This window comes from Octopus sinensis, linkage group LG19, assembly GCF_006345805.1.
Source record: "Octopus sinensis linkage group LG19, ASM634580v1, whole genome shotgun sequence".
Lineage (NCBI taxonomy): Eukaryota > Metazoa > Mollusca > Cephalopoda > Octopoda > Octopodidae > Octopus > Octopus sinensis.
The window spans coordinates 47,661,280-47,686,466 of record NC_043015.1 but is presented as its reverse complement, the minus strand read 5'-3'; the positions used below and the strand labels follow the sequence as shown (position 1 = coordinate 47,686,466).

General features: G+C 37.3%; 2 protein-coding genes across 2 annotated transcripts; both read right to left on the bottom strand.

Annotated features, from left to right (window-relative positions):
- Positions 1-3,013: 3,013 nt before the first annotated feature.
- On the bottom strand, positions 3,014-7,915 carry LOC115222076 (leucine-rich repeat neuronal protein 2-like). Its single transcript, XM_029792175.2, has 2 exons — positions 7,521-7,915; positions 3,014-5,222 (listed from the first exon to the last, which is right to left on the bottom strand). The coding sequence occupies exon 2, from the start codon at positions 5,005-5,007 to the stop codon at positions 3,493-3,495; it is 1,515 nt and encodes a 504-aa protein (XP_029648035.1). The 5' UTR covers positions 5,008-5,222; positions 7,521-7,915; the 3' UTR covers positions 3,014-3,492.
- A 4,852-nt stretch (positions 7,916-12,767) lies between these two features.
- On the bottom strand, positions 12,768-22,838 carry LOC115222226. The gene is made up of 5 exons (XM_029792387.2): positions 22,610-22,838; positions 20,368-20,543; positions 17,002-17,110; positions 15,579-15,701; positions 12,768-12,944 (listed from the first exon to the last, which is right to left on the bottom strand). The coding sequence occupies exons 1-5, from the start codon at positions 22,712-22,714 to the stop codon at positions 12,930-12,932; spliced, it is 528 nt and encodes a 175-aa protein (XP_029648247.1). The 5' UTR covers positions 22,715-22,838; the 3' UTR covers positions 12,768-12,929.
- Between the last annotated feature and the right edge of the window lie 2,349 nt (positions 22,839-25,187).

Sequence of the window (25,187 nt, the reverse complement as noted above, 5' to 3'; positions counted from 1 at the left end):
GACACTTGCCCAAGGTGCCACACAGTGGGACTGAACCCGGAACCATAATGATTGTTTCCTACTCTACATGTCACCAATCAACACATCCTTCCTTATCATTTCATTCATGACATGTGGCATCTTCAGATCAGTCTTCATAATGTTGTTCCAAGTCTTCCATCATTTTCCTCTCTTCACAAATTCTATTCACTTTCTTTTAACCCTTTCACACCACAATTCTGCCAAACTACACCACCTTTGTGAGGTATACTTGCCATCTCAATATGGCTAATCACTAAGGGTGGGTGTTACTGTAGCTTTTAACCCCAGGAGAACATTGTCTCCAGCTGGCTTTAGGCACACTTTCTGTGCTGGAGACGATGTTCTGGGGCTACAAGCTACAGTAACACCCACCCTTAGTGATTAGCCATATTGAGATGGCAAGTATACCTCACATTGTCGTGCAGTTACTGTTTATATCTCGTTCAGAGATTTATTATTACACCACCTTTGTTTCAATAAATTTTGAAAATAATTAATTTAGTAAAACAACCTTATTATTAAGCTAATGGTTGTATGGTTTTAATTTAGATCACATGAAACAAGAAGTCTGTATTAGAGAAATAGGGACAGGGTCAGATGAGTTGGTATCAAAGGATTAAACAACTGTCCTTCAGATGCATTACATACCTGCATCAGCACTAAATATGACAGCAATTGGGTCACTAAATATGACCCTTTAGCATTCAGTTTATTCTTATTTCTGCCCACAAGGGGCTACACACAGAGGGGACAAACAAGGACAGACAAATGGATTATGTTGATTATATCGACCCCAGTGCATTACTGGTACTTAATTTATCGACCCCGAAAGGGTGAAAGGCAAAGTTGACCTTGGCAGAATTTGAACTCAGAACGTAGCGGCAGACGAAATACCTATTTCTTTACTACCCACAAGGGGCTAAACACAGAGAGGACAAACAAGGACAGACAAACGGATTAAGTCGATTATATTGACCCCAGTGCGTAACTAGTACTTATTTAATCGACCCTGAAAGGATGAAAGGCAAAGTTGACCTTGGCAGAATTTGAACTCAGAACGTAGCGGCAGACGAAATACCACTAAGCATTTCGCCCGACGTGCTAACACTTCTGCCAGCTCACCGCCTTTATTTCTTTACTACCCACAAGGGGCTAAACACAGAGACGACAAAGGGATTAAGTTGATTATATCGACCCCAGTGCGTTACTGGTATTTAATTTTTTGAGCCCAAAAGGATGAAAGGTTAAGTCGACCTCGGCGGAATTTTAACTCAGAATGTAACGGCAGACGAAATACCGCTAAGCATTTTGCCCAGTGTGCTAATGTTTCTGCCAGCTCACCGCTTTATACCTAGAACTTATTCTACCAGTCTCTTTAGCCAAACCACCAAGTTACAGTGATGTAAACACACCAACATTGGTTGTCAAGTGGTGATGGACAAACATGGACACTTAGATATATACATATATGATGGGCTTCTTTCAGTTTCCGTCTACCAAATCCACTCAGAAGGCTTTGGTTGGCCCAAGACTATAGTAGAAGACACTTGCCCAAGGTGTCATGCAGTGGGACTGAACCCAGAACCATGTAGTTGGTAAGGAAGCTTTTTATCACATAGTCCCACGATTTCTCTGTTAATACAGTGATAAACATTACTAAACATTAAGAAAAACATTTAATGGATAGAAAAGAGAAGTATGATTTTTAAAATAAATTTGATCATTTATTACTTTTTACAATTGAATACAAATTGTTTAGTCAAAAGGTGATAGAACAAATGGAGATGCAGGCAACCCATCTGGGAAGGTAGTGACTCCAAAAAAAAAATACAGTTGTGAGAACTTGTAGTGTTTCTACAACTACCTCTCTTGTACCATTGGCATAACTAAGAGCTTCCAGTCGATACTGTAAAGTCTTTGGTGAGAGGAAAATTATCCAATAGCAAAGAAAAAAACAAAAACAGATTTGGCCAGTTATCTCCCTTTTCATGTGTGGCAAACGTCTTAGCGTTACAAGTAGTTAAACATGTCTACTCAATGCTAGCGTTTTAGAATGTATATTAAATAATCTTTTCTACTACAGGCACAAGGCCTGGAATTTGTAGGGAGGAGGATAGTCGATCACATCAAACCCAGTACTTGACTGGTGCTTAATTTATCAAACCCATGGCAGAATTTGAACTCAGAATGTAAAGACAGACGAAATGCTACCAAACCATTTTAGCATGTTGATGACTGCCAGCTCACCGCCTTGGCAAAAAAAATGTACATTAAATAATGATGAACAGAAATGCTATCATCAGAAGGAGAAGTGAGGAAATAAAGTTTTAGTTTCTAAATATTTACTACAAATAAAATCTTACTTTATAAATATATAATAAAAATAATAATATAACAATAATAATAAGTGCCCTGGGAATGATAGCAAAAGGGGCTGATTGCTACCTAGTTCAGATACCAGGAAACCCCAAAATGGCAGAAATTCAAAAGATAGTGCTCATGGGAACTGCTCATATCCTACTCAAAATACTTTCTATGTAATCTCAAGCTTTAAAACAAACATAATTTTCTTATGGTTTCTTAAACATTCTCTAGAACAACTCTATGTACAAAACCAAATATATGGCACCCTAGGCTTGAACCAACATGAACTTCCAACTTGTTGTCTCTTGAGGTCTCTGGGTGAGACTTGGAGCCAACTTGTACAAATGTAAAGCAAAAGTCAAACAAAATAATAATAATAATAATAACAATGGTTTCAAATTTTGCCACAAGGGCAGCAATTTTTGGAGAGGGGATGAGCCAATTACATCAATTATGAGCTGGCAGAATCGTTAGCACACCAGGTGAAATGCTTAGCAGTATTTCGTCTGCCGCTACGTTCTGAGTTCAAATTCCACCGAGGTCGACTTTGCCTTTCATCCTTTTGGGGTCGATTAAATAAGTACCAGTTACGCATTGGGGTTGATATAATCGACTTAATCCATTTGTCTGTCCTTATTTGTCCCCTCTGTGTTTAGCCCCTTGTGGGTAGTAAAGAAATAGGTACTTATTGTATCGACCCTGAAAGGATGAAAGGTAAAGTCAACCTTGGTGGAGATGGAACTGAGAACATAGCGAAGGGCGAAATACCTCCAAGCATTTTGTCCAGCACACTAATGATTCTGCCAGTTCACCACCTTCCATAATAATTATAATAATGTCATAATTATTATTATTCAAAAGTTATATGCTAATTTAATTAATATGGATGTTACTTGAAGTTTGCTGACAACAAGTCTTCTCAAATCTCAAGAATCTTTCTTAAGATTCTTACAGGTCGACAATGCAAGTCTCAATTCCTGTATCCTTCAGCCACTTAGGTAGCATTTTGCGTGTTGTGCCAAGTGCACCAATTACCACAAGAACAACTGTCACCTTTGTCGTCAACAATCTCTTCGTCTCCCCAACTAATGTCTGATATTTCTTAAGTTATGCTACAGTATCAGCAGAAAGGCTGTCTTCCTCATTCTGAGGATCTGTGAGAATGTTCTTTTGTCTCGTATAGTTAGACTGCCATTCTGCAATGGGAAATATTTTCACTCTAAAATGCCAGAGACTGAATAAAATTAGAATTGTTGCCACAGTAGAACATACACTAAGAATGACAACAACTAATGTTTTATTATGGTGTTTAGCATCATAGCCATATGCTAATTTATGACAATGAAAATCAGAAGGCTTTAATGTCGAAACCGGTAGGTCCAGAAGATGTTTGGGTGAACGACAGCGTAATGATTTTTGTATGAAATTCTTTTTATTATTACTAATTTCATTAAAAACATCTAGCAGCCATTGTGCATCACAATCACAATCAATAAAATTTCCACTCATGTCAAGAGTTTCCAAATTCTCCCAGGGAAGAAAATGTTTGGGAAATTTATGTATTCCATTATTATTTAAATAAACAACTTTCAAAGCAGGTAAATTATAGAGTGCTTTTGGGTGTATGTATCTTAAAAGTGGGTTGAAAGCAATGTGGAGCACTCTTAAATGGGTAAGATTAAAAGCTAGACCATTGATTTTTGTTAAGTCATTAAGATCGTTTAGATATAAAACTTCAAGATGAGATAAATTGTAAAACGAATTTGATGCAATAACACTTATCCTATTTGCACCGAGGTCAAGTTTTGAAAGTTGTTCAAGTTGAAGAAATGCTTGTGTAGGTACAACAGGTAAATAATTTTGATGCAAGTCTAAGGATTCTAAAGAGTTCTCTAACCCGCTGAATGCTTTGTCTTCAATTATTTTCAAATCATTATTTGCAATATTAATATCTGCAAGCATTGAATTGTTACAAAAGCTATAATTGAGTAAGTGATGTATGTTATTGCCTTCCAAGTTAAGAAACCGTAAATGTTTAACGTTTTTGAAAGCCACAACAGGAATAGCCATCAATCTGTTAGATGTCAGATGCAAACTATCCAATGCATAGAGACCACTGAAGGCATTGCCACTTATACTATGAATAAAATTTCCAGTTAGATTCAATTCAAGTAGTTTGGGAAAATACTGGAAAGTATTGTCGAGTAAAACAGTCAAATGATTTTGACTTAGGTCTAAAGACACCAAGTTCTTTAAACCATAAAGTGTTTTGTTGTTTAGATTCGATAAAAGGTTATTTCTCATGATCAATGTGTGCAGTTTTCCCATGTGCTCAAAAGAATTGTCTTCAATATTGATCAGACCATTAGAGGAAATGTCGAAATATGTTAAACTGCTATATTGATGCAGATCAACATTTAGTTGTTTGATTTGATTGCCTCTTAGGACTAACTCTGTAATAAATTTAGGTGAATCAATATTATCTGGTATAATAGTTTTAAATGTATTTGAACAATCTAAAAGCCCAAAGTTCTTGAAACAATTACAGTTTTCAGGACAATATACAGCAATGCATACATTTCCAAATGTCAAGAATAATAAAATTATCCTAATTAAAACCATTTTTTCAGACACCCAATCACCAGATCTTATTGCATAGAATTTATTTTAAAAAAAATCAAATTAAAAGTTCATAATGAAAACTTTGTATTTATCTACGTCCAAGGTTCTGTTTCTCTATATTTGGTAAGAGATTTAGTTCAGAACTTTTGAAAGATTTCCTTTTTGAAGGCACTGAAGGTGGGTTTTGTCTCTTGTTTTTACCATCAATTCAAAATCTGAAAAGATAGGAATAATATTTTAAAAGTCCATTATTCATGAAAACAACAAAATATATGAGGGAATTAATTATAGCAAATACCAAGTCTTGATTGAAATTTTTTTTTTTAATCAATTAGTGCTAAAAATACATATACTGAATTAATATTCTTTAGCTTATGACCTTTCTGAGGCTGATTAGATAACGTTTCTTAATGACATTGTGTTCTTTCTGGGAATGTAAACACACCAACATTGATTGTCAAGCACTGGTGGGGGTACACGTCCACACAGCGTACATTTAATATGTTTTCTACGAAACACCTGTATTTCATCAAATGTGCCGCAAAAAGATCCTGGGACCGTGTCATAAATGAGGAGAATCCGAAAAGAGCGATGTTGACCACTGTAAGACTGTCTGGTCGGCTACATTTTCCGTCTAGCCTATCAACGGTACTGGAAAACAATCCATAACTTGGGTACGACCTGACCGGCAGGTGTGAAAGGAGCAGGCTGAAGACGAATTGGAGGTGGCAGACATTTCAAGATGATCAGAAGACAATCAACAACACGTGGAATGGATGTGCAAGAGTAGTCACCAACCGAACCGAACCCGGTGGGGGAAAACCTCCTGCCCAATATGCAGAGCAGAACAAGACTTAAAGTTTAAAAAGAGTACTTTCACCCAACAAAACCGTCTTTTTTTCAGATGTAGATCTGCATTCTAAACCACTGAATCTTCTATATAATACAGATACAATTACGAATTAACAATTTTAACAAAAAAAGATACCTGACATTTATAAGCACCAATATATAACAGACAAAAGCAACAGACCTGTTAGTGGACTTGAATCATGTATTTACTGCTGGCTGGAGAATTACGTTACTGATTACAGTACAAACTGCCTGCCATTCTATTTCCTCAAATTAAAGTCGACTACTTGCTTTTGCTGTTTGAACTGTAGTCTCTAATCCTCACAGGATAATCTGTCATAGGTCTGCTCGATCAGTGCAGACATGGAGTTAAACAGCAACACAATCCTAAGAACCTAAGGTTTCTAACTTGAATAAAAACATACATAAATAAAGATGAGAGCAAAAGCCATAACCTCATTAGCCTTAAGCACCAGACCTCACACTAAGTAAACAACAGTCACACTACGACCAAGTTTATTCCACTGAGCAGATTGGAAAGCAGAGGAGAACTAACACCTCCAGGTATGTCCACACCTAAAGCAGGAGTCCTAGACCACAGGTCAGGACTAGGGATCAGTATCAGGGATCAGGCGGTGGATCATTTTGATACCGGGTCACAGAAAGAATAAATTTTAAATTTTATTTCTATGTTATCGACTATCGCACCCTGCAGAATGTTTTTGCATTATATTATATGTTGTTTTATACACGCATTATTAAATTATAGTATGCAGGCGTGGCTGTGTGGTTCCGGGTTTAGTCCCACTGCGTGACACCTTGGGCAAGTGCCTTCTACTATAGTCTCGGGCCGACAAAAGCCTTGTGAGTGGATTTGGTAGACAGAAAGTGAAAGAAGTCCTTCGTAGATATATATATATATATATGTGTGTGTGTGTGTGTGTGTGTGTGTGTGTGTGTTAGTGTGGCTGTATTTGTACCCACACCATCGCTTGACAACCGATGTTGGTGTGTATATGTCCTTGTAACTTAGTGGTTCAGCAAAAGATACTAACTCCATACAACAAAGCGGGGAAAGATATGCAGTGATATACATCTGGAAAATCCTTGAAGAACTTGTACCAAACTTTGGCATTGAAAGTTAACACAAACAGGCAGAATGGAGCACACTGCTTAGTACCAAAAATCCCAATGTTACCATCAGGATACAGGGCCAGATATTGCAACAGCTTGGGTGTCAAAGGCCCATAGGTCTTCAATATCCTCTCAAAAACCTGAGAGACCTACATGAGGTGGATGTAGGCGTTTTCAAAACAAATCTGGATCTCCTCCTGTTAAGATTTCCGGATGAACCTACCTCGAGGCTAAAAATGCAGATGAGGGTAGCAACATCAAACTCCCCCATTCACCGAATACCACATGTCAGAGGAGGTTTCACGTAGCGAAAGTATAGCAAAGCTGACCGCGATGCCCCAGCATGGCCGCAGTTCTCGAGCTGAAACTAGTAAAGAAAAAACTACATATATATACACACATACACACGCACGCATGCACGACGTACTAGCGCGCACACACACACACGTGCTTGGAGAAAAATCCTTGTCAATGATTTTTTGGCACAACAGGTACAATAATTGTTTGAAGGGAAAATAGCTACTTACTTCATTCAGTACATGGTCCCAAAACAGTAACAGTTAAACAAGGTCCAGACACAACAATTGCCGTACAGGGCAGCTCTTTTCGTTATTAGCAGTGACATCACAGCACAACAATATTTATGATAAACCTAATTAATCCAGATTACAAATCAGATAAACTTTAAATAATCTTATTTAAAACATAGATTAGAAGTGGTTGCCAGATTTGCAAGCCGTTTGCCGTTTCAGTGTTTATCGAGTAGGAGTGATCGCTTTGAACATTTCAGCCGCGACTACCCTGTTTTTTTTTGTTTTTGTTTTTGGGCATAGTGTACCTGGAGTACATTATTTATTTGGTTGTCACGTATGAAATTTGTAGTAAGGTATATGGTAAACTCTGACAGCTGCTCATTTTGCGCCATCTATTATATAAAATCCGTTCCGTCTGTCTGTGTGTGTGTCTCTTCTAGGATCTCGGGCATCCTCCATCCAATTGCGCTCAAATTTGATATGTAGCTACCGACGGTATCAGGACGTGTATAAGTCTTGAAAAATTTACAAAAATCGATTCCAGGTGAGAATGCGATCGATAAAGCTGTGGGAACGTGCTTTTCTTCTGTCAACCTGTACATAACTGCACCTTCCATTTTTTATTGTTTTTGTACTGCTTAAAGGCACGTTTCTTTCCTGCCAAGCTTACTATTTAAACCATGTTTGTGTTCTCCCAGTCAACAGCCTTATCATTACTGGTACTTTAAACTCTTCGGTGGCATATTTGTGTGAATAAAATCGTTTTTCTTTAGAATAGAAAAAAGTCTATCTTTATTTCTTCTTTTGCTGGTGTCTCAAATTTAGGTTAAATCAGTGTTTCTCAAAGGGGAGGCCTATGGGACGGTCGGACAAGTTGTTTTGAGAATATTTGGTTTAAATGTTTGACAACTCAGCACCGTACATTGGACCGGGGGGGGGGCGTTTTGCTCGTTAATTATATTTTGACAATCTTATTTTTTCTAAGAAAGCTGACACATCTATGTCTTTATTTTGACTCATTTTGCGCTTTATAAATTATTTATAAATCATTTTTTGCTATTTTTATTTAGAGATGGATAAGCTGGAAATTCGTACAGTTTTGAAATATGAGTTCTTTCTTGGAAATACAGCATCACAGATAGCTCGGAATTTTAATGGAATATTTCATTCTAATGTTATTACACAGCAGACAGTATCAAATTGGTTTGCAAAATTTCGTTCTGGTAACTTTGACCTTACAAATGAGCAGCACGGTCGACCAGAAACAAAGGTGAATAATGACGAACTGGAAGCCACCGTTGAGTCACATTCATCTCAAAATGCCCGTGAATTACCGTTGTTGTTTGGTGTTAGCAAGCAAACAATATTGACTCACCTAGTTCAAATCGGTAAAGTGAAAAATTTGGATAAGTGAGTTCCATATGAACTCAACGAATACCACTTCTTCCACAATTTGGATAACTAATAATACAAACAACAATTTAATACATTATTTAATATATCTAGCAATTTTAGGAGAGGGGTAAGTAGATTACATCGATCCCACTAGCACTTATTTTATCGACCTCGAAGGATAAAAGTAAAGTCGACCTCAGTTGAATTTGAACTCAGATTGTAAAGATGGACGAAATGTCGCCAAGTATTTTACATGGAACGCTGACGATTCTTATTTCTTTATTGCCCACAAGGGGCTAAACACAGAGGGGACAAACAAGGACAGACATAAGTATTAAGTCGATTACATCGACCTCAATGCGTAACTGGTACTTAATTTATCGACCCCGAAAGGATGAAAGGCAAAGTCGACTTCGGCGGAATTTGAACTCAGAACGCAGCGGCGCACGAAATACCGCAAAGCATTTCGTCCGGCGTGCTAACGATTCTGCCAGCTGGCCGCCTTTGCTCCCGGGTATAATGCAGGTATTATCTGTATGAGGAGTAACCCGCCATTTTTTTTTCTTTTTACTATTGTTAGTTATTATTGGCGAGGTGGCAGAATCGTTAGCACAGCGGGAAAAATGAATAGCGGCATTTCGTTCGTTTTGTTGTTCTAAGTTCAAGCCAAGGTCGACGTTGCCTTTCCACTCCTGCAAAAACAATATTCCCCTCAAATTTCAGACATCGTTCCGATAGTAGAAAGGATTATTACTTTTAAAATGGTACCTTCTAAACGCTATTTTCCCGCCTTTTATCTTGAGCGTTTATATAAGCTATAAAATAGCTTATTACTATAACAAAAGCCAATCGATAACTATTATCGTAGTTTTATAATTTAAACGGAAGTATTAATGCAATACACCGATAATTTTTCTTAATCTTTTGTTTTTATCACTCCGTGTCTTTTGTTAGTGTTATCGTGTATCGAGTTCGTTAAATCAAAAGTACGTATCTGTTTATCTGTATTGGATATGATTCTGTCTTGATCAAAGCAAGATATTTGTGTTTATGAGTTTACTTTTAAAAAAGATAGGTTTCACAATCTCTCTAAAGTAATATCCTCCCCAACGAAAATAACTAATCCCAGCATACAGTTTGTGGCTATGGCGTTGCATAATCTGCTTAAATTAATGGCGTTGAGCTAGGACCGCAGAAATTGTATTCACCTCAATAGACGTCATTGATTGGTTGAAATTGCCGAAATGCAAGAAATTAAACAGCAAATAGCTTACAAACTACAGAATTTTCTCAAGAAAGCCAAGAGAAAAAGATGTTTTATAAACACATTCTACCAGTATACGAAGTTTAAAAGTGTTTAGTTACAAAGAAATTATTTTAAAAATCTGTCGGTCAAAGTGAAAAGATCTTTTTTCTTTCTTTCTTTTACTTATTGCAATCATTGAACTGGGGCACCGCCTTGAAGGGTTTTTTCTAAATTTGGTACTTATTAAAACAGTTTTTTTTTTTTACCGAAACTCTAAGTTACAAGGACGTAAACAAACCAACACTGGTTGTCAAGTGGTGGTGGTGGTGGCAGACAAACACAACACAAAGATACACACACTCATACATACGTACATACACACATATACATACATACAAACATACATACATACATACATATTACAGATCTAAGACTGATGATGTGAAAGAAGCCCGTCATATATATATATATGTGTGTGTTTGTGTGTGTGTGTGTATGTTAGTGTGTCTGTGTTTGTACGCCCCACCATCGCTTGACAACCGATGTTCGTGTGTATACGTCCTTGTAACTTAGCGGTTCGGCAAGGGACCAACTTTATATATATACGACGGGCTTCTATACTGAAACGTTATAGTGGTACTGGAAGTGTGCATTTTCCCCGTGGCACCAGATTTGCTGTGAAAGAGGCAGATCCAGTGTAAAGATAAAACCCAACATTTTTGGTATTTCCTTCAAGCTTAAAACAAAAAAAAAAAAACCAAGTGAGAAAGAAGTGCCAGGTGCCACGGGAGTACATAGCAGGTGGGACAGATGCCATCGTTACTTTCCTACCTTCTTGCATCATTACTACTTTTGGCTAATGCATGAGGTGAATCAAAAAGTAGCCAACCGCATAGGTCTTCCCTGCTTGTACATAGTCTGTTTCTGACTTGGGGACACACACATACACACACACACATACACATACACTCTCTTTTGCTTTTCTTTCTCTTTTTCTCTTTTCTCCTCTTTCTTCCTCTCTCCCATACACAGACAGACACATATACACCTTTCACAGTGTTTGTATAATTGATGTCTGGCACCTGTGTTGGTGGCACGTAAAAAGCACCCACTACACTCACGGAGTGGTTGGCATTAGGAAGGGCGGCATCCAGCTGTAGAAACACTGCCAGATCTGACTGGAGCCTGGTGCAGCCTTCGGGCTTCCCAGACCCCAGTTGAACCGTCCAACCCATGCTAGCATGGAAAGCGGATGTTAAACGATGATAATGATGATGATGATGTATACACCACCGGAAGTTCTTGTTGACAAACAACAGCAGACTTTTTAAGGCATCTTAGTAGGCATGGCTGTGTGGTTAAGAAGTTTACATTGCAACCACGTGGTTTTGGGTTCAGTCCCACAGCACGGTACTTTGGACAAGTGTCTTTGAATATAGTACCAGACTGACCAATGCCCTGTCGGTGAATATAGAAGATGGAAACTATGTAACTATCTCCCATCATGTATATGTATGCGTGTGTTTGTGTTTTTGTTTGTCTCCCCATCACCACTCGAAGGCTGGTGTTGGTTTATTTATGTCCATGAAATTGAGCAATTCAACAAAAAGACTAATACAATAAACACCAGACTTTAAAAAATAAGTCCTGGGGTCGATTTGTTCGACTAAACCCTTTAAGGCGGTACCCCAGCATGGCTACAGTCCAATGACTGAAACAAGTAATACCCTCCATCAGACACCTACCATATTCTGAGCGCCTTGTTTCCCTGGGCATGGATTCACTGAAGCTCCGGCGTCTGGCGACGGACTTGGTAAGCACCCATAAAGTTATCAACCACCTCACCAACAACAACACTGAACACCTTTTTGATCTCCATGTGTCTAACACACGTGGGCATGCCTACAAAGTCAGAAAACAGCACAGCTCCCATGACTTTCGGAAACATTTTTTCACGCTCAGAGTTGCTGAAGCATGGAATAAACTGCCTGCATCAGTTGTTGACTGCCATGACACTGCATCCTTTAAGGATGCTTTCCGAAATCCACCGAAACTACACCTGATTATATATACACTTTAGATGAGTTGTAGTGCACCTGAGCACTGTACACAATTATTATTATTATTATTTATTAAAAAAAAGGAGCTTTTCGGTTTGAATGGAAGTTTTTAAAATAACTTCCACATAACTAAACACTTTTAAACTTCGTATACTGGTAGAATGTGTTTATAAAACATCTTTTTCTCTTGGCTTTATTGAGAAAATTCTATAGTTTGTAAGATATTTGTTGTCTTTTCTTCTATTTCTGCAATTTCAACCAATCAATGACGTCTATTGAGGTGAAAACATTCTGTGCCATATGAATATGTCCCTCGTTTAAGAAACAGATTGAGTTTATTTACATTTCTGAAGAAAAAAAATACCCTTCCTCCCACCCCTAACCCTAACCCTAAAACATTGAAATGCAATAGATCGATACTAGGGTCATAATTATGGGTGACAATTTCATATGACACCACTAAAAAAAACTGCCGTTCAAACTGAAAAGATGCAAAAAAAATAAGGAACAACCATGATGTATTAGAAATATTTTATTTTCATAGAGAATAATCTGATCATCGGAATATTTCACAGATTCTAATCAAACGATGCGTATATACTAAAATTTTCTTTTTGGATATTTTTGTGTCATAATATTGGTTATCCTTTAGTGATTGGTCAACTTATTTTCCACCATAAAGCTTTCAATTGTCCAACATATTTAATTTCCATTATTCTGAAAATGAGAAGAAATAAAAATGAAAGTTTGCAAACAAATAAGCATATTTTCTATTCATGAATCACTGTGTGGAAGCACGTGGCTTAGTGGTTAGGGGTGTCAGCATCATGATCGTAAGATTGTGGTTTCGATTCCTGGACCGGGCAACGCATTGTGTTCTTGAGTAGAACACTTCATTTCACGTTGCTCCAGTTCACTCAGCTGGCAAAAATGAGTAACGCTGCGATGGACTAGCGTTCCGCCCAGCTGGGGAACACATATGCCATAGAAACCGGGAAACCGGGCCCATGAGCCTGGCTAGGCTTTAAAAGGGCGCATTTATTTTTTTTTATCACAAATCACTGTAGTCTATATTTTTGATCTCGCACCCCACCTCCACACAAATAGGTATACATATATAGTATAAATACACACGTATACTATGTAGATAGATATATTTATATATATATATATATATTATATATATATATATATAATATATATATATATATATATATATATATATATACATGCATACATACATAAATGATGATGATGATGATGATATATATATATATAGATACATACATATATATACATATATATACATACATATATATATACATATATATACATACATATATATATACACATATATATATACATATATATACATATATATATATATACATATATATATATACATACATATATATACATATACACACGCGCACACACACACACACACACACACACACACACACACACACACACACACACACACACACATATATATATTTCGACGTTTTTTTGCATGTATATATACATATAGATGTAGGTACGTACAAAAATATTTTTTCATTCGTTCTGGCTTAACAGCCCTTAATGTTCGTGTTACTGTTATTCTCCTTGTCCTGTCTTTTACTGTTTATATTTTGTATTGTTTTTACTGTCCTGTTTTTGTTACCACTTTTACCCCTCTGCAAAAAAATCTCAAATTTTATTTAATTTGCTTTTGCGGGAAGGATTGTTTCAATGAAGTCGTGTCTCGCCTTTACATTTGAAATGTGGAGTAGATGAAACAGAGTCGGCTGAAGAAGGGGAATGTTCCATGTGTTGTATGTCTTGTTATTTCCTTGTGTTGTATGTCTTATTTTTTCGTTGTTTAAGAAAAATGTCCATTTCTTGGTTTTGTGTTTATGTTTTCGTTTCTCATTGAGTTCGACGTTTTTTTTGGTGTCCTGTACCTATATATGCATGTATATATACATATAGATGTAGGTACATACATATATGTATGTATATATGCATATGTTTTATTTATTATTTTGTTATTATATATATATATATATATATACAAAATAAGAAAATGGAGAAACACATCTTAATCAATGATCAACTACCAGATAATACCCAATCACATAATTTATTAAACCACTACATATGAACATTAAGGTCAAACATAATAATATAGAACAAAACATATATATATATATAAAATAAAGGCTGACTTTGGTTTAAACCACAACTAGTCATCGATAACACAAAGAGAACCTCTTTATATAGCTATTCAAATGATATTTAGCTGAAATAGTGAGCAAATTTCAATTATATTATTCTTCAACATCTTAAAGAATGAAGTACAACTTGATACTGTATTCCTGGTTGCACCATCTCAAAGTGCATAGGATGTTAAGGAGGAGTGGCACCTTTGATGCAGAACATATTGTATTATGAGGGATGGCAATTAACTCTCATCTGTGGCACCAAGTAGCTGTTCGCATGTAATGGCAGCTACACCCCAGTAAACCGCTTCAAATAGTGGGCTAAACTGGGTGAGGGTAAGCCAATGGGTATGTAACTCTTAGTGAGTTAGGACTTGCCTACTTATGCATGTGAAGACCAAGGTTCTTGTTGAAGATGCCCAAGGTGTCAGGCAGTGGGACTGAACCCAAGAATGCATGGTTGGAAAGAAAGTTTCTTATTCATACAGCTATGTCTGTTGAAATATATTTCTAAATATTCCTACATTTATGTTTTACCTTTGATCTTTTACTTCTTTCAGTCATTAGAATACGGTCATGCTAGGTTACAACCTTAAAGAATTTTAGTCGAACGAATCGATCCCAGTACTTATTATATTTTAAGATTGGTATAAGGACATTAACACACTAACACTGGTTGTCAAGTGGTGGTCTCACACACACACGATGAACTTATTTCAGTTTCTGTCAACCAAATCCACTCACAAGGCTTTGGTCATCCCAAGGCTATAGTAGAAGACACTTGCCTAATTTTCCACGCAGTAGGACTGAACTCAGAACCATGTGGCTGAAAAGCAAACTTCTTACCATGTAGCCACGCCTCAAAATTTTGGAATTAAAACAGCAATTTTTTCCAACAATGCAATATCACAGATTTTTTTTCAAGAGGAATACAATGAATGACAGCGGTCTCAGTACATGATTGGTGCTATTTTATTAATCCTGGAAAGAAGAAACCCTGCGTGGGATTTTAATTCAGAACATAGGAAAATAAACTAGAGTTTCTTTTGTAATGAACAAGACAAAAACAGTAACAAAGCTGTGGGTAGAACAATTTTAAAGCCAACAACAAAATATATTTGGTTACGAACAATATTTGCTTACTTACCGGAATGTTGCAAGTATAATGGTGCACAACATGGTTTGTAACAAAGTTGGTATTACCATATTTCACTGATCGATTGAAGGGACCGGGCAGGTATTCAAGGTGATGAGGACATAAGCATTTCACCTGAAGATAAAATAATTTTGATAAATTTTGCAGATGTAATACAAAATGAGATGTTTTATACATAAATGAGTTTTATAGTAACCCCACCCCTCAAAAAAGCCTAAAGCTTGTAACAAGAATATTTGACAGAGTTCCAAGCACCAATCTAAAGTGAATCAAATGAATCACGGTTTTCAAACAAAACATAAGTAAATAATACAAAAAGGATTCTGTCAAAGATTGAAGATATCAACAAGCAACTGTCCATTAAAATTTTTGGTAGAAACATGAATGTTATTAACAATTTTGTCTTTGATGCCTTTTATTTGACATCTAATGCTCTTAGCTTAGAGTCTTTTGGGGGCAACCAGATCAAACCATCTCAAGTGTAACTGCCCGAAATGCAGTCAACTGTCATTGCTACCATATAGATCTCATGCGAACTGTAGCACTTGGTACTGGTATCTATCTTTTATAGTTCTTTGCAAAGACATTTTTTTGTTAACGATAATAGCTTTTGTTTGCAACTTTTCACAGACGTCTGTTCTTCCATCTCTTAACTGTACCAAAATATTTTATTGTTACCAGGTCACACTTACATACATACATGTTATGGCTGCCCCTTCGTAATTGAGTATGGCCATTGCACGGAACTTAACTGTTACTAGTGCTGTGATTGACTGTGACTTTTTAGCCCAGCTAAAGATCTACCGTGTCTTGTACAGAATTGGCAACTAAAACCTTTACTGGTAATAGCTGGCTGTAGTTGTAACTGGGCTTCATGTACTTTTGCATGTCGTTTAAGTCCTCCTGCTGAATTAGACTCTCTTCCACATGCCCGACAGATTCACCACCACCAGTGGCCAGGTTGACACTCATCTGTCTCGCTTTATGACTACGAAGATGACTCTTGAGTCCAGCTTTACTGAGGCAGGGTCTTGCACAGACACTGCATGTCAGCATCATAGGAAGACCCTTGCCATCTGGAAGTGTAACAGCGATGCCCTTCCTGACATCCCTCCTTACTTTCTCATGTGCAACTCGAGATTTCTCATACATACATACATACATATATACACATACATGCATGCACAAGACGGGCTTCCGCACAGTTTTTATCTACTAAATTTACGCAGAATGCATTGGTCGACATGGGGCTATAGTAAAAGACACTTGCCCAAGATGCAGCGTATTGGGATTGAACTAGAAACCATGTGGTTGCAATACAAGCATTTTGACCAAACAGCCATGCCTGCATCTCAAATTGATAACTGCCAATGTTATAGAAAGCTGTGTTACAGATTTAAAATGGTTTACTTACAGTCGTATAACTAAACAAGTCAAACTTTTTGTCCTGGAGATGAACTTCGTGTGCCGTCTGGTTGGGGCGACATGTTTCCAGGCTCGATATCGGTTGACACAACTGTAACCTGAAATGATATTGAAACTTGTAATAAATAAAAGAAATGAAGGCGTCGTGTATCTTAGGGGTCGGTAAACCGGGTTAAATTACCCCAAGTGGGGTAAAAATGAAATTCTTGATAATGGGGTCTCATTAGACATAAGTAAAAAACGTGTTGTTATGACGGAAATTTTTCTTCTGGTAACATTGCATCTGTGGAGGTGCAACGGCCCAATGGTTAGGGCAGCAGATTCGCGGTCGGAGGAGGATCGTGGTTTCGATTTCCAGACCAGGTGTTGTGTGTGTTTTTTGAGCGAAAGCACCTAAAAAAGTTCCACGAGACTCCGGCAGTGGGTGGTGGCAACTTTCTCTCACACTTTCTTCCTGTTTCTTGAGTAACGCTGCAATGGACTGGCATCCCGTCCAGCTGGGGGGAACACATACGCCACAGAAACTGGGAAACCGGGCCCATGAGACTGGCTAGGCTTGAAAAGGGTGCATAAAATAAATAAAAAAAACATTGCATCTGCCCGGACGTGTAAACAGATTCATATAGATTCAATAAAACAGATCCAATAAACCTTTTGAATTCAGAGAATCTATGATTTTCTTCCTTTCAAATCAAGGGGGTAACGTCAGAGTGAATTGGTGTATTTTGGGGGCAATTGGTTATAAAAGTTCACCGACCCCCTGGAGGGTATTTGGCTGACAATCGTAAGGCCGAGAGTCGGGTCTTCGAGCAAGACACTTTATTTCACGTTGCTGCTTGTTTGTTTGTTCGTTTGTTGAGCGAAGCGGTCTTCGTACCATTAGTGGGAGAAGTCCGAAACGTGGTCCTTTGCTATTCATAAAATGCGCATATGAGAAAGCAGGTCAACCCCCGACACCAAAAGCATCAACAGATAGATGAAAGCCTGGCCTGGGAATTGAAACCGCGATCCTCCGAATGCAAGTCTGCTGCCCTAACCACTGGGCCATTGCGCCTCCACCACGTTGCTGCACCCAACTCAGCTGGCAAAAACGAGTTGTACCAGTAATTCAAGGCGTCAGCCATGTCACATTTGTCACATTCTGTGTCACACTGAATCCTCCCTGGGAACTACATTAAGGGCAAGACTGTTTGTGGCGTGCTCCGCCACTTGCATACTCTTTATTTGTTTCTGTCATTTGACTGCGGCCATGCTGGAGCACCGCCTTTAGTCGAACAAATCGACCCCAGGACTTATTCTTTGTAAGCCTAGTACTTATTCTATCAGTATCTTTTGCCGAACTGCTAAGTTACGGGGACGAAAACACACCCGCATCGGTTGTCAAGTGATGCTGGGGGGGACAAACACAGACACACAAACATATACACACACACACATACGACGGGCTTCTTTCAGTTTCTGTCAACCAAATCCACTCAAAAGGCTTTGGTCGGCCCAGGGCTATAGCAGAAGACACTTGCCCAAGGTGCCACACAGTGGGGCTGAACCCGGAACCATGTGGTTGGTAAGCAAGCTACTTACCACACAGCCACTCCTGCGCCTAATTTCCCTATCAGGCTGTTCTGTTGAATGGATCAACTGGAATATTCATCGTCATAACCAACGGAGTGCCAATTTGAATAAAAGTATTTTCAAAGACAAGACACCTTTTCCTTTTTTTTTTTAATCTTTTTTCTCTTGTTTCAGTCATTAGACTGCGGCCATGCTGGAGCAGTGCCTTGAAGAATTTTTAGTCAAACGAATCGACCCCAGGATTTATTTTTTAAGCCCGGTACTTATTCTAACAATCTTTTTTACTGAACCCCTAAGTTGCAGGGACATAAACGCACCAACATCGATTATCAAGAGGTGCTGGGTGACAAATATAGGCACAAAATCCCGCACACATAGATGTGTATTACAACAGGCTTCTTTTCAGTTTCCATCTACCAAATCAACTCACAAAGCTTTGGTCAGTCTATTCTATAGAAGAAGAGACTTGCCCAAGGCGCCGAGCGCAAAACCATGTGTTCGCGATGCAAGCTTATCACACAGCCACACCTGTTGAGAAATAACACACTAGTTACATGTAAGTGGTTCGGCAACGTGTGAAGTCTATGAATCATCTTGAGGTAAGAAGAAATTGGTAAGAAATAAGTATTGTCTCGACTCCTGGGGTTCGTGGAACCAGATTCTAAGTTTCCATTGTGTTCAAGTGACCAGGGCCCTGAATGGGACGTCAGTCTGTTGCAAGGTGGATCGCTTACAACTGAGTGGATTGGAGCAAAGTAAAATGAAATGTTTTGCGCATTGCGCAAGAATACAACACATCACCCAGTCCGGGAATCGAAACCTCGATCTTGCGATCACGAGTGCAACATCCTAACCACTAGGCCATGCGCATTCAACAAAACCTATACAACTTAAGGGAACAAACCTCTGTTCCTCTATGAACAGCACAAAGTTCAGCTATTGCATTCCTTCTTAGAGACCAAATAACCATTTATAGGATTTGAACTCAGAAACTAATGGTAAGTGGATGAAATAAACTAATAACTAACCCCCACTGCTGAAATAATATGCTGCCAGCCTTATCTTAGACTTGTACAAAGAATAATTTATATGTAATTACCGTTTAATTAATTAATCGTTGATTTAAGAAAAGATATATTGGGTTGTCCGGAAAGTTTGTGCTGATTTATAGCAGCTTACCTTTCGACTTATTTTAGAACATGGTTGAGTCCATAAAATAGGATTTGACTACACCTCCATTTAGAGCACAGTTTAAGCTATCTTTTCGTGGAAGAAGGTTTATGTTCCTATAACCTGTGTTAATTCTGTAACCCTTTAAAATGGAAGGTAAGAAAGTTCATTTTTGGCACTTGATGCTTTGGGAACCAGACAAAAATTGCTGCAGCTCGGCTGGGATGTGTTACCCCACCCTCCATATTCACCAGATATTGTTCCTTCGGATTTCCACTTATTCAGGTCTCTGCAGAATAGCCTTAATGGTAAAAATTTCAATTCCTTGGATGACGTAAAAAGATACCTTGATGAATTCTTTGCCATGAAACCACCTCAATTCTGGGAAGAGGGTATTTTCAAGTTAAAGGAAAGATGGAGAGACACTGTGCAACAAAATGGCTCATATTTGGTGGATGAAAAATGTAATGGCAAGTATTTATTGACCTTTTTCTTTCCCTTAAAAATCGGCACGAACTTTCCGGACAACCCAATATTATCTATGAAACAATTCCACTATTATATCGTACTTAACAACAAACATAACAGGTTTTCAGATTAAAAGCATATTTACTTGTGCTTGGATGTATCGTATATATTGTGGGTCGTCGAATTTGGGCACTGTCCTCCTTGACACAGACAGTTGATAACTCGGCGTTCAGTTTTTTGCCTTTTTCCATTTACTGTCTTGGTGAATGAATAGACGTCGGCACAAACAGTACTTTCACTCAAACATGGAGAGCTACTTCGCTGAAAGAAGAAAAGTATAACTTACAATGATGAAAGGAAGAAAATTGGTCACACATAAGGTGTGTCCTAAAACAGAACGGACTTTTAAAACGGCACGCCAACCTTCTGGGACAGCATGCTTATGAGTGTATATGGTTGGTGTTTATCTTAACCCTTTAGTGTTCACATTGTTCTGCCAAAATTAAAGCTTTTTAATCCCAATTACATAGTTGCGGGTTCAAGCTTCAAATACTTATGAGTGAATTTGATAGACAGAAACAGAAAGAAGCCTCCTGCATGCATGCATGCATGTGTGTGTGTGCGCGCGCGTGTGTGTGCGTGTGTGTATGTGTGTGTGTGTGATTCTGAATAGTTCATTTCCATTTCCATGTAAATGTATGGTATGTTGATATATGCACACTCACATATGTATATATTTGTATGTGTAGTATATATATATATATATATATTATAGGCGCAGGAGTGGCTATGTGATAAGTAGCTTGCTTCCCAACCACATGCTTCCAGGTTCAGTGGCACCTTGGGCAAGTGTCTTCTGCTATAGCCTCGGGCCGACCAAAGCCTTGTGAGTGGATTTGGTAGACGGAAACTGAAAGAAGCCTGTCGTATATATGTATATATATATATATATATATATATATATATATATATATATATATATATGTGTGTGTGTGTGTGCATGTGTGTGTATATGTTTGTGTGTCTGTGTTTGTCCCTCTAGCATTGCTTGACAACTGATGCTGGTGTGTTTACGTCCCCGTTACTTAGCGGTTCGGCAAAAGAGACCGATAGAATAAGTACTGGGCTTACAAAGAATAAGTCCCGGGTTCGATTTGCTCGATTAAAGGCGGTGCTCCAGCATGGCTGCAGTCAAATGACTGAAACAAGTAAACGAGTAAACGAGTATATATATATATATATATATATATATATATATATATATATATATAGAGAGAGAGAGAGAGAGAGAGAGAGAGAATGTTGAAAATATTCCTCACATGATGGGAGATATGGAAAAATAATAAAGTGTATATGTATGTATGAATATATATATATATGGGATAACATATATCCAATATACTGCTAGTGAAGTACCCAACAAAGTTAATACATAAATGTTAAGGATTGCGATGCAATTAATTCATTTACTGTATTATATGGGCAAAGGTAAAATGTTTTACCCCAAATTCATAATACAAAATAAGAAAATGGAGAAATACATCCAAATCAAATGTCAATTACCAGATAGATATATATATAATGTGTGTGTGTGAATCACATTTTATTAACTGGTGGAAATTTATTATTTTCCGCCAAACTATTTTATTTGTTTAGTCAGAATCAATTTTGGAGCGAATGAAGAATCTTTTACATGCTCACCAGACTTGCTAGAAATAAACAGAAACTATTCCTCATCTCACTTCTTATTTTAAATATGGAATGATAGGTTGAATAATTTCATTTAAGTAACACTGTTTCAAGTAAAGATTGTGTGGTCACAGCTTGAACATGTTTGATCAAAAGTTTGCTCTATCAGGGCTAATCGATTTTCGGAAAAAATAATTATTCAGAAAATATACGAAGAAATAATATAATGAATTAAAGAAGTTTAGGATCTTTTCGGTTTGAACGGCAGTTTTTTCTAGCGGTGTCATATGAAATTGTCACCCATAATTATGACCCTAGTATCGATCTATTACATTTCAATCTGTTTTAGGGTTAGGGTTAGGGGGAAGAGTATCTTTTTTTATTCACAAATGTAAATAAACCCAATCTGTTTCTTAAACGAGGGACATATTCATACGGCACAGAATGTGTTTTACCTCAATAGACGTATTTGATTGGTTGAAATTGCAGAAATTGAAGCAAAAAAAAACAACAAATATCTTACAAACTATAGAATTTTCTCAATAAAGCCAAGAGAAAAAGATGTTTTATAAACACATTCTACCAGTATATGAAGTTTAAAATTTTTTAGTTACCTAGAAATTATGTTAAAAACTGCCGTTCAAACCGAAATGATCCGAAGTTTAGTTTCTGTCAATCTCACTCGCTGTCTCACTTACCTGAGCTTGTTCGTAGACAATCGTCTGATTCTGGTTGAAAACCTCACCAACAAACAGCAAAACGAGGAAACATATCCAACGTGGATGCGCTAGTTTGGTTATCATTTTAATAATTTTTTTCTCCTTCAACAGTTGTAATAACAAGAACGTTTTCCAAGCTGTTTGCCAAAATTTATTACAAGAATATCGAAAGATTTCCACTCAGTATTTGTGTAAAATATTTCTCATGCAACAAATTTATACTTTAATTCTAACCGGAGACGTTCCCATTGGTTCCCAGAGCTTACGTTATTTTGGTTAATAGTCACATTTGTTTTTGTTTTTTAAGTCACCTAATTCTTGCATAAGGTTAAAGCTGTCAAATTCTCCGCTTTTTCCGTTTTGTTTAAAGGTTTCTGTGAGTTCATGGCTTCCTGCAATTAACAGTTCCTGCAATTATAAATTTTACACATCACGTTTTAGGAAAATAAACTTTATTCTTTACCATTCTCTACCGCAGTTTTTTTTTTAACTATAGAACATCTGCTGTCTCTCTTTCACAACATTCAAATTACGTGATGGATTACTCATTTGCTTTGTTTAGCATTTTCTACAGTAAACAATGGCATGTAAAATCATGTGTCAAGTATATGCAGGGTCATTAGGACATTTGCATTACGTGATCTTCTATGGTGGAGGCTTTTGAGCAATGTATTTAATATGGAACAGACTCTTGCTTACCCACCACCGTTCGCAGCCCCATTGACAGAATAAAGACTTGCATTCAGTATGAAGAACTTTAAAGACAAACGATTGAGGCTACAGATATTATATTAACTAGAGGGTGGGATGAGTGTTTACAATGGGGAGGTTTTACTGCACTTTTGGACTTTGAGAAGAAATATATATTTTACGAATGTTCACAGTCTTACAAAAACTAGATCAGCTAAGCAAATGACCTTCCTTAAATGCATTAAAAACACTTTAACATATTCAGACCACCATTTCAGGAAAATTATTATCGTTCTCTTTGAGCATATTAAAAAGAAATTTCTCTGGGGCAAAATGAGTAAGTCAAAATTAGATAAATTTGTCTTTTCAATTCTCCAGAGTGACATTTTAAAACAGTCTCATACACATCAATAGCCATTGTTAGACATCAAAAAGATCAAGAATGCTACAAAAATTAAAAATATCTTGGTCAAATAAAAATAAAAGATCATGGAAAAGTGGCACATGATATGAAATTAACGAAACTCGACTAAATAAAAAGAGATCAATATAAAATGTTCTCTATAGCTTCTTCGCGATCTGTTGGAGTATCCTCTTCTTGATATGTTTAAAGAGAAGAAATTATTGAAAATAGTCATTACTCATTTTACCCCATACTAGATATCATTTTTAAAACTTGAAAATTGGGATCTTTTCGGTTTGAACGGCAGTTTTTTCTAGCGGTGTCATATGAAATTGTCACCCATAATTATGACCCTAGTATCGATCTATTGCATTTCAATCTCTTTTAGGGTTAGGGGTGGGGGAAGGGTATCTTTTTTTCTTCAGAAATGTAAATAAGCCCAATCTGTTTCTTAAATGAGGGACATATCCATACGGCACAGAATGTGTTTTACCTCAATAGACGTCACTGATTGGTTGAAATTGCAGAAATTGAAGAAAAATAACAACAAATATCTTGCAAGCTATAGAATTTTCTCAATAAAGCCAAGAGAAAAAGATGTTTTATTAACACATTCTACCAGTATACGAAGTTTAAAATTTTTTCACTTACATAGAAATTATGATAAAAACTGCCGTTCAAACCGAAAAGATCCAAAAATTGACTTGGTGTCCAACAGAGAAAGGAATATTGATCGTTAAACACCAAAAATTATCCAGATATTTTATTAGCAACCTCAATTACAATCGGGTCAAAGTTGAGGGAAAATTGAAAAAAAAAAAGTATCTGTCACCTGACTATGTTTCAAATTCCTCAAAAACTTCAAAAACAACAACTATGCTGACTAATTTTTACTCCTAAGGATGACCACTACGTCATATGCCCGTGAGAAAGGAAAGCAGATTTTGGTATCAGTCGCCCGCGGGCATATGGCGTAGTGGTTAAGAGCGCGGGCTACTAACCCTAAGATTCCGAGTTCGATTCCTGGCAGTGACCTGAATAATAATAATAATAATAATAATAATAATAATAATTGCCCTAATGCAGTACCACGCAGTGGCTCTCATGGCTCCTGATCTTAACTGATTGGAAGTGTTATCATGTACATTGTTTTGTCTTGGTATAAAAGATGGGCTACAACAAATAGTCTTCTCAATACCACAGATTTGCTTGTCAGTTGTTTGACCATAACCAGTTGAGCATGTCCCTTAGTGGTTGACGATATGTGCATCTCTGATCACGAGCAGAAGTAGTGGGGGAGCATCATAGTCGTGTACTGAAAGGAATTCTTTGAGGTATGGATAATTGACCTTTGGAAACATGGGTGGTTCGTTCAACGTCCTTAAACAATCCTTATTCAGGGACCTTTTGAGCGGGATGGGCTACTCGACCTGAAGAAAATTCTCACTGGGCCCCCACCTGCAA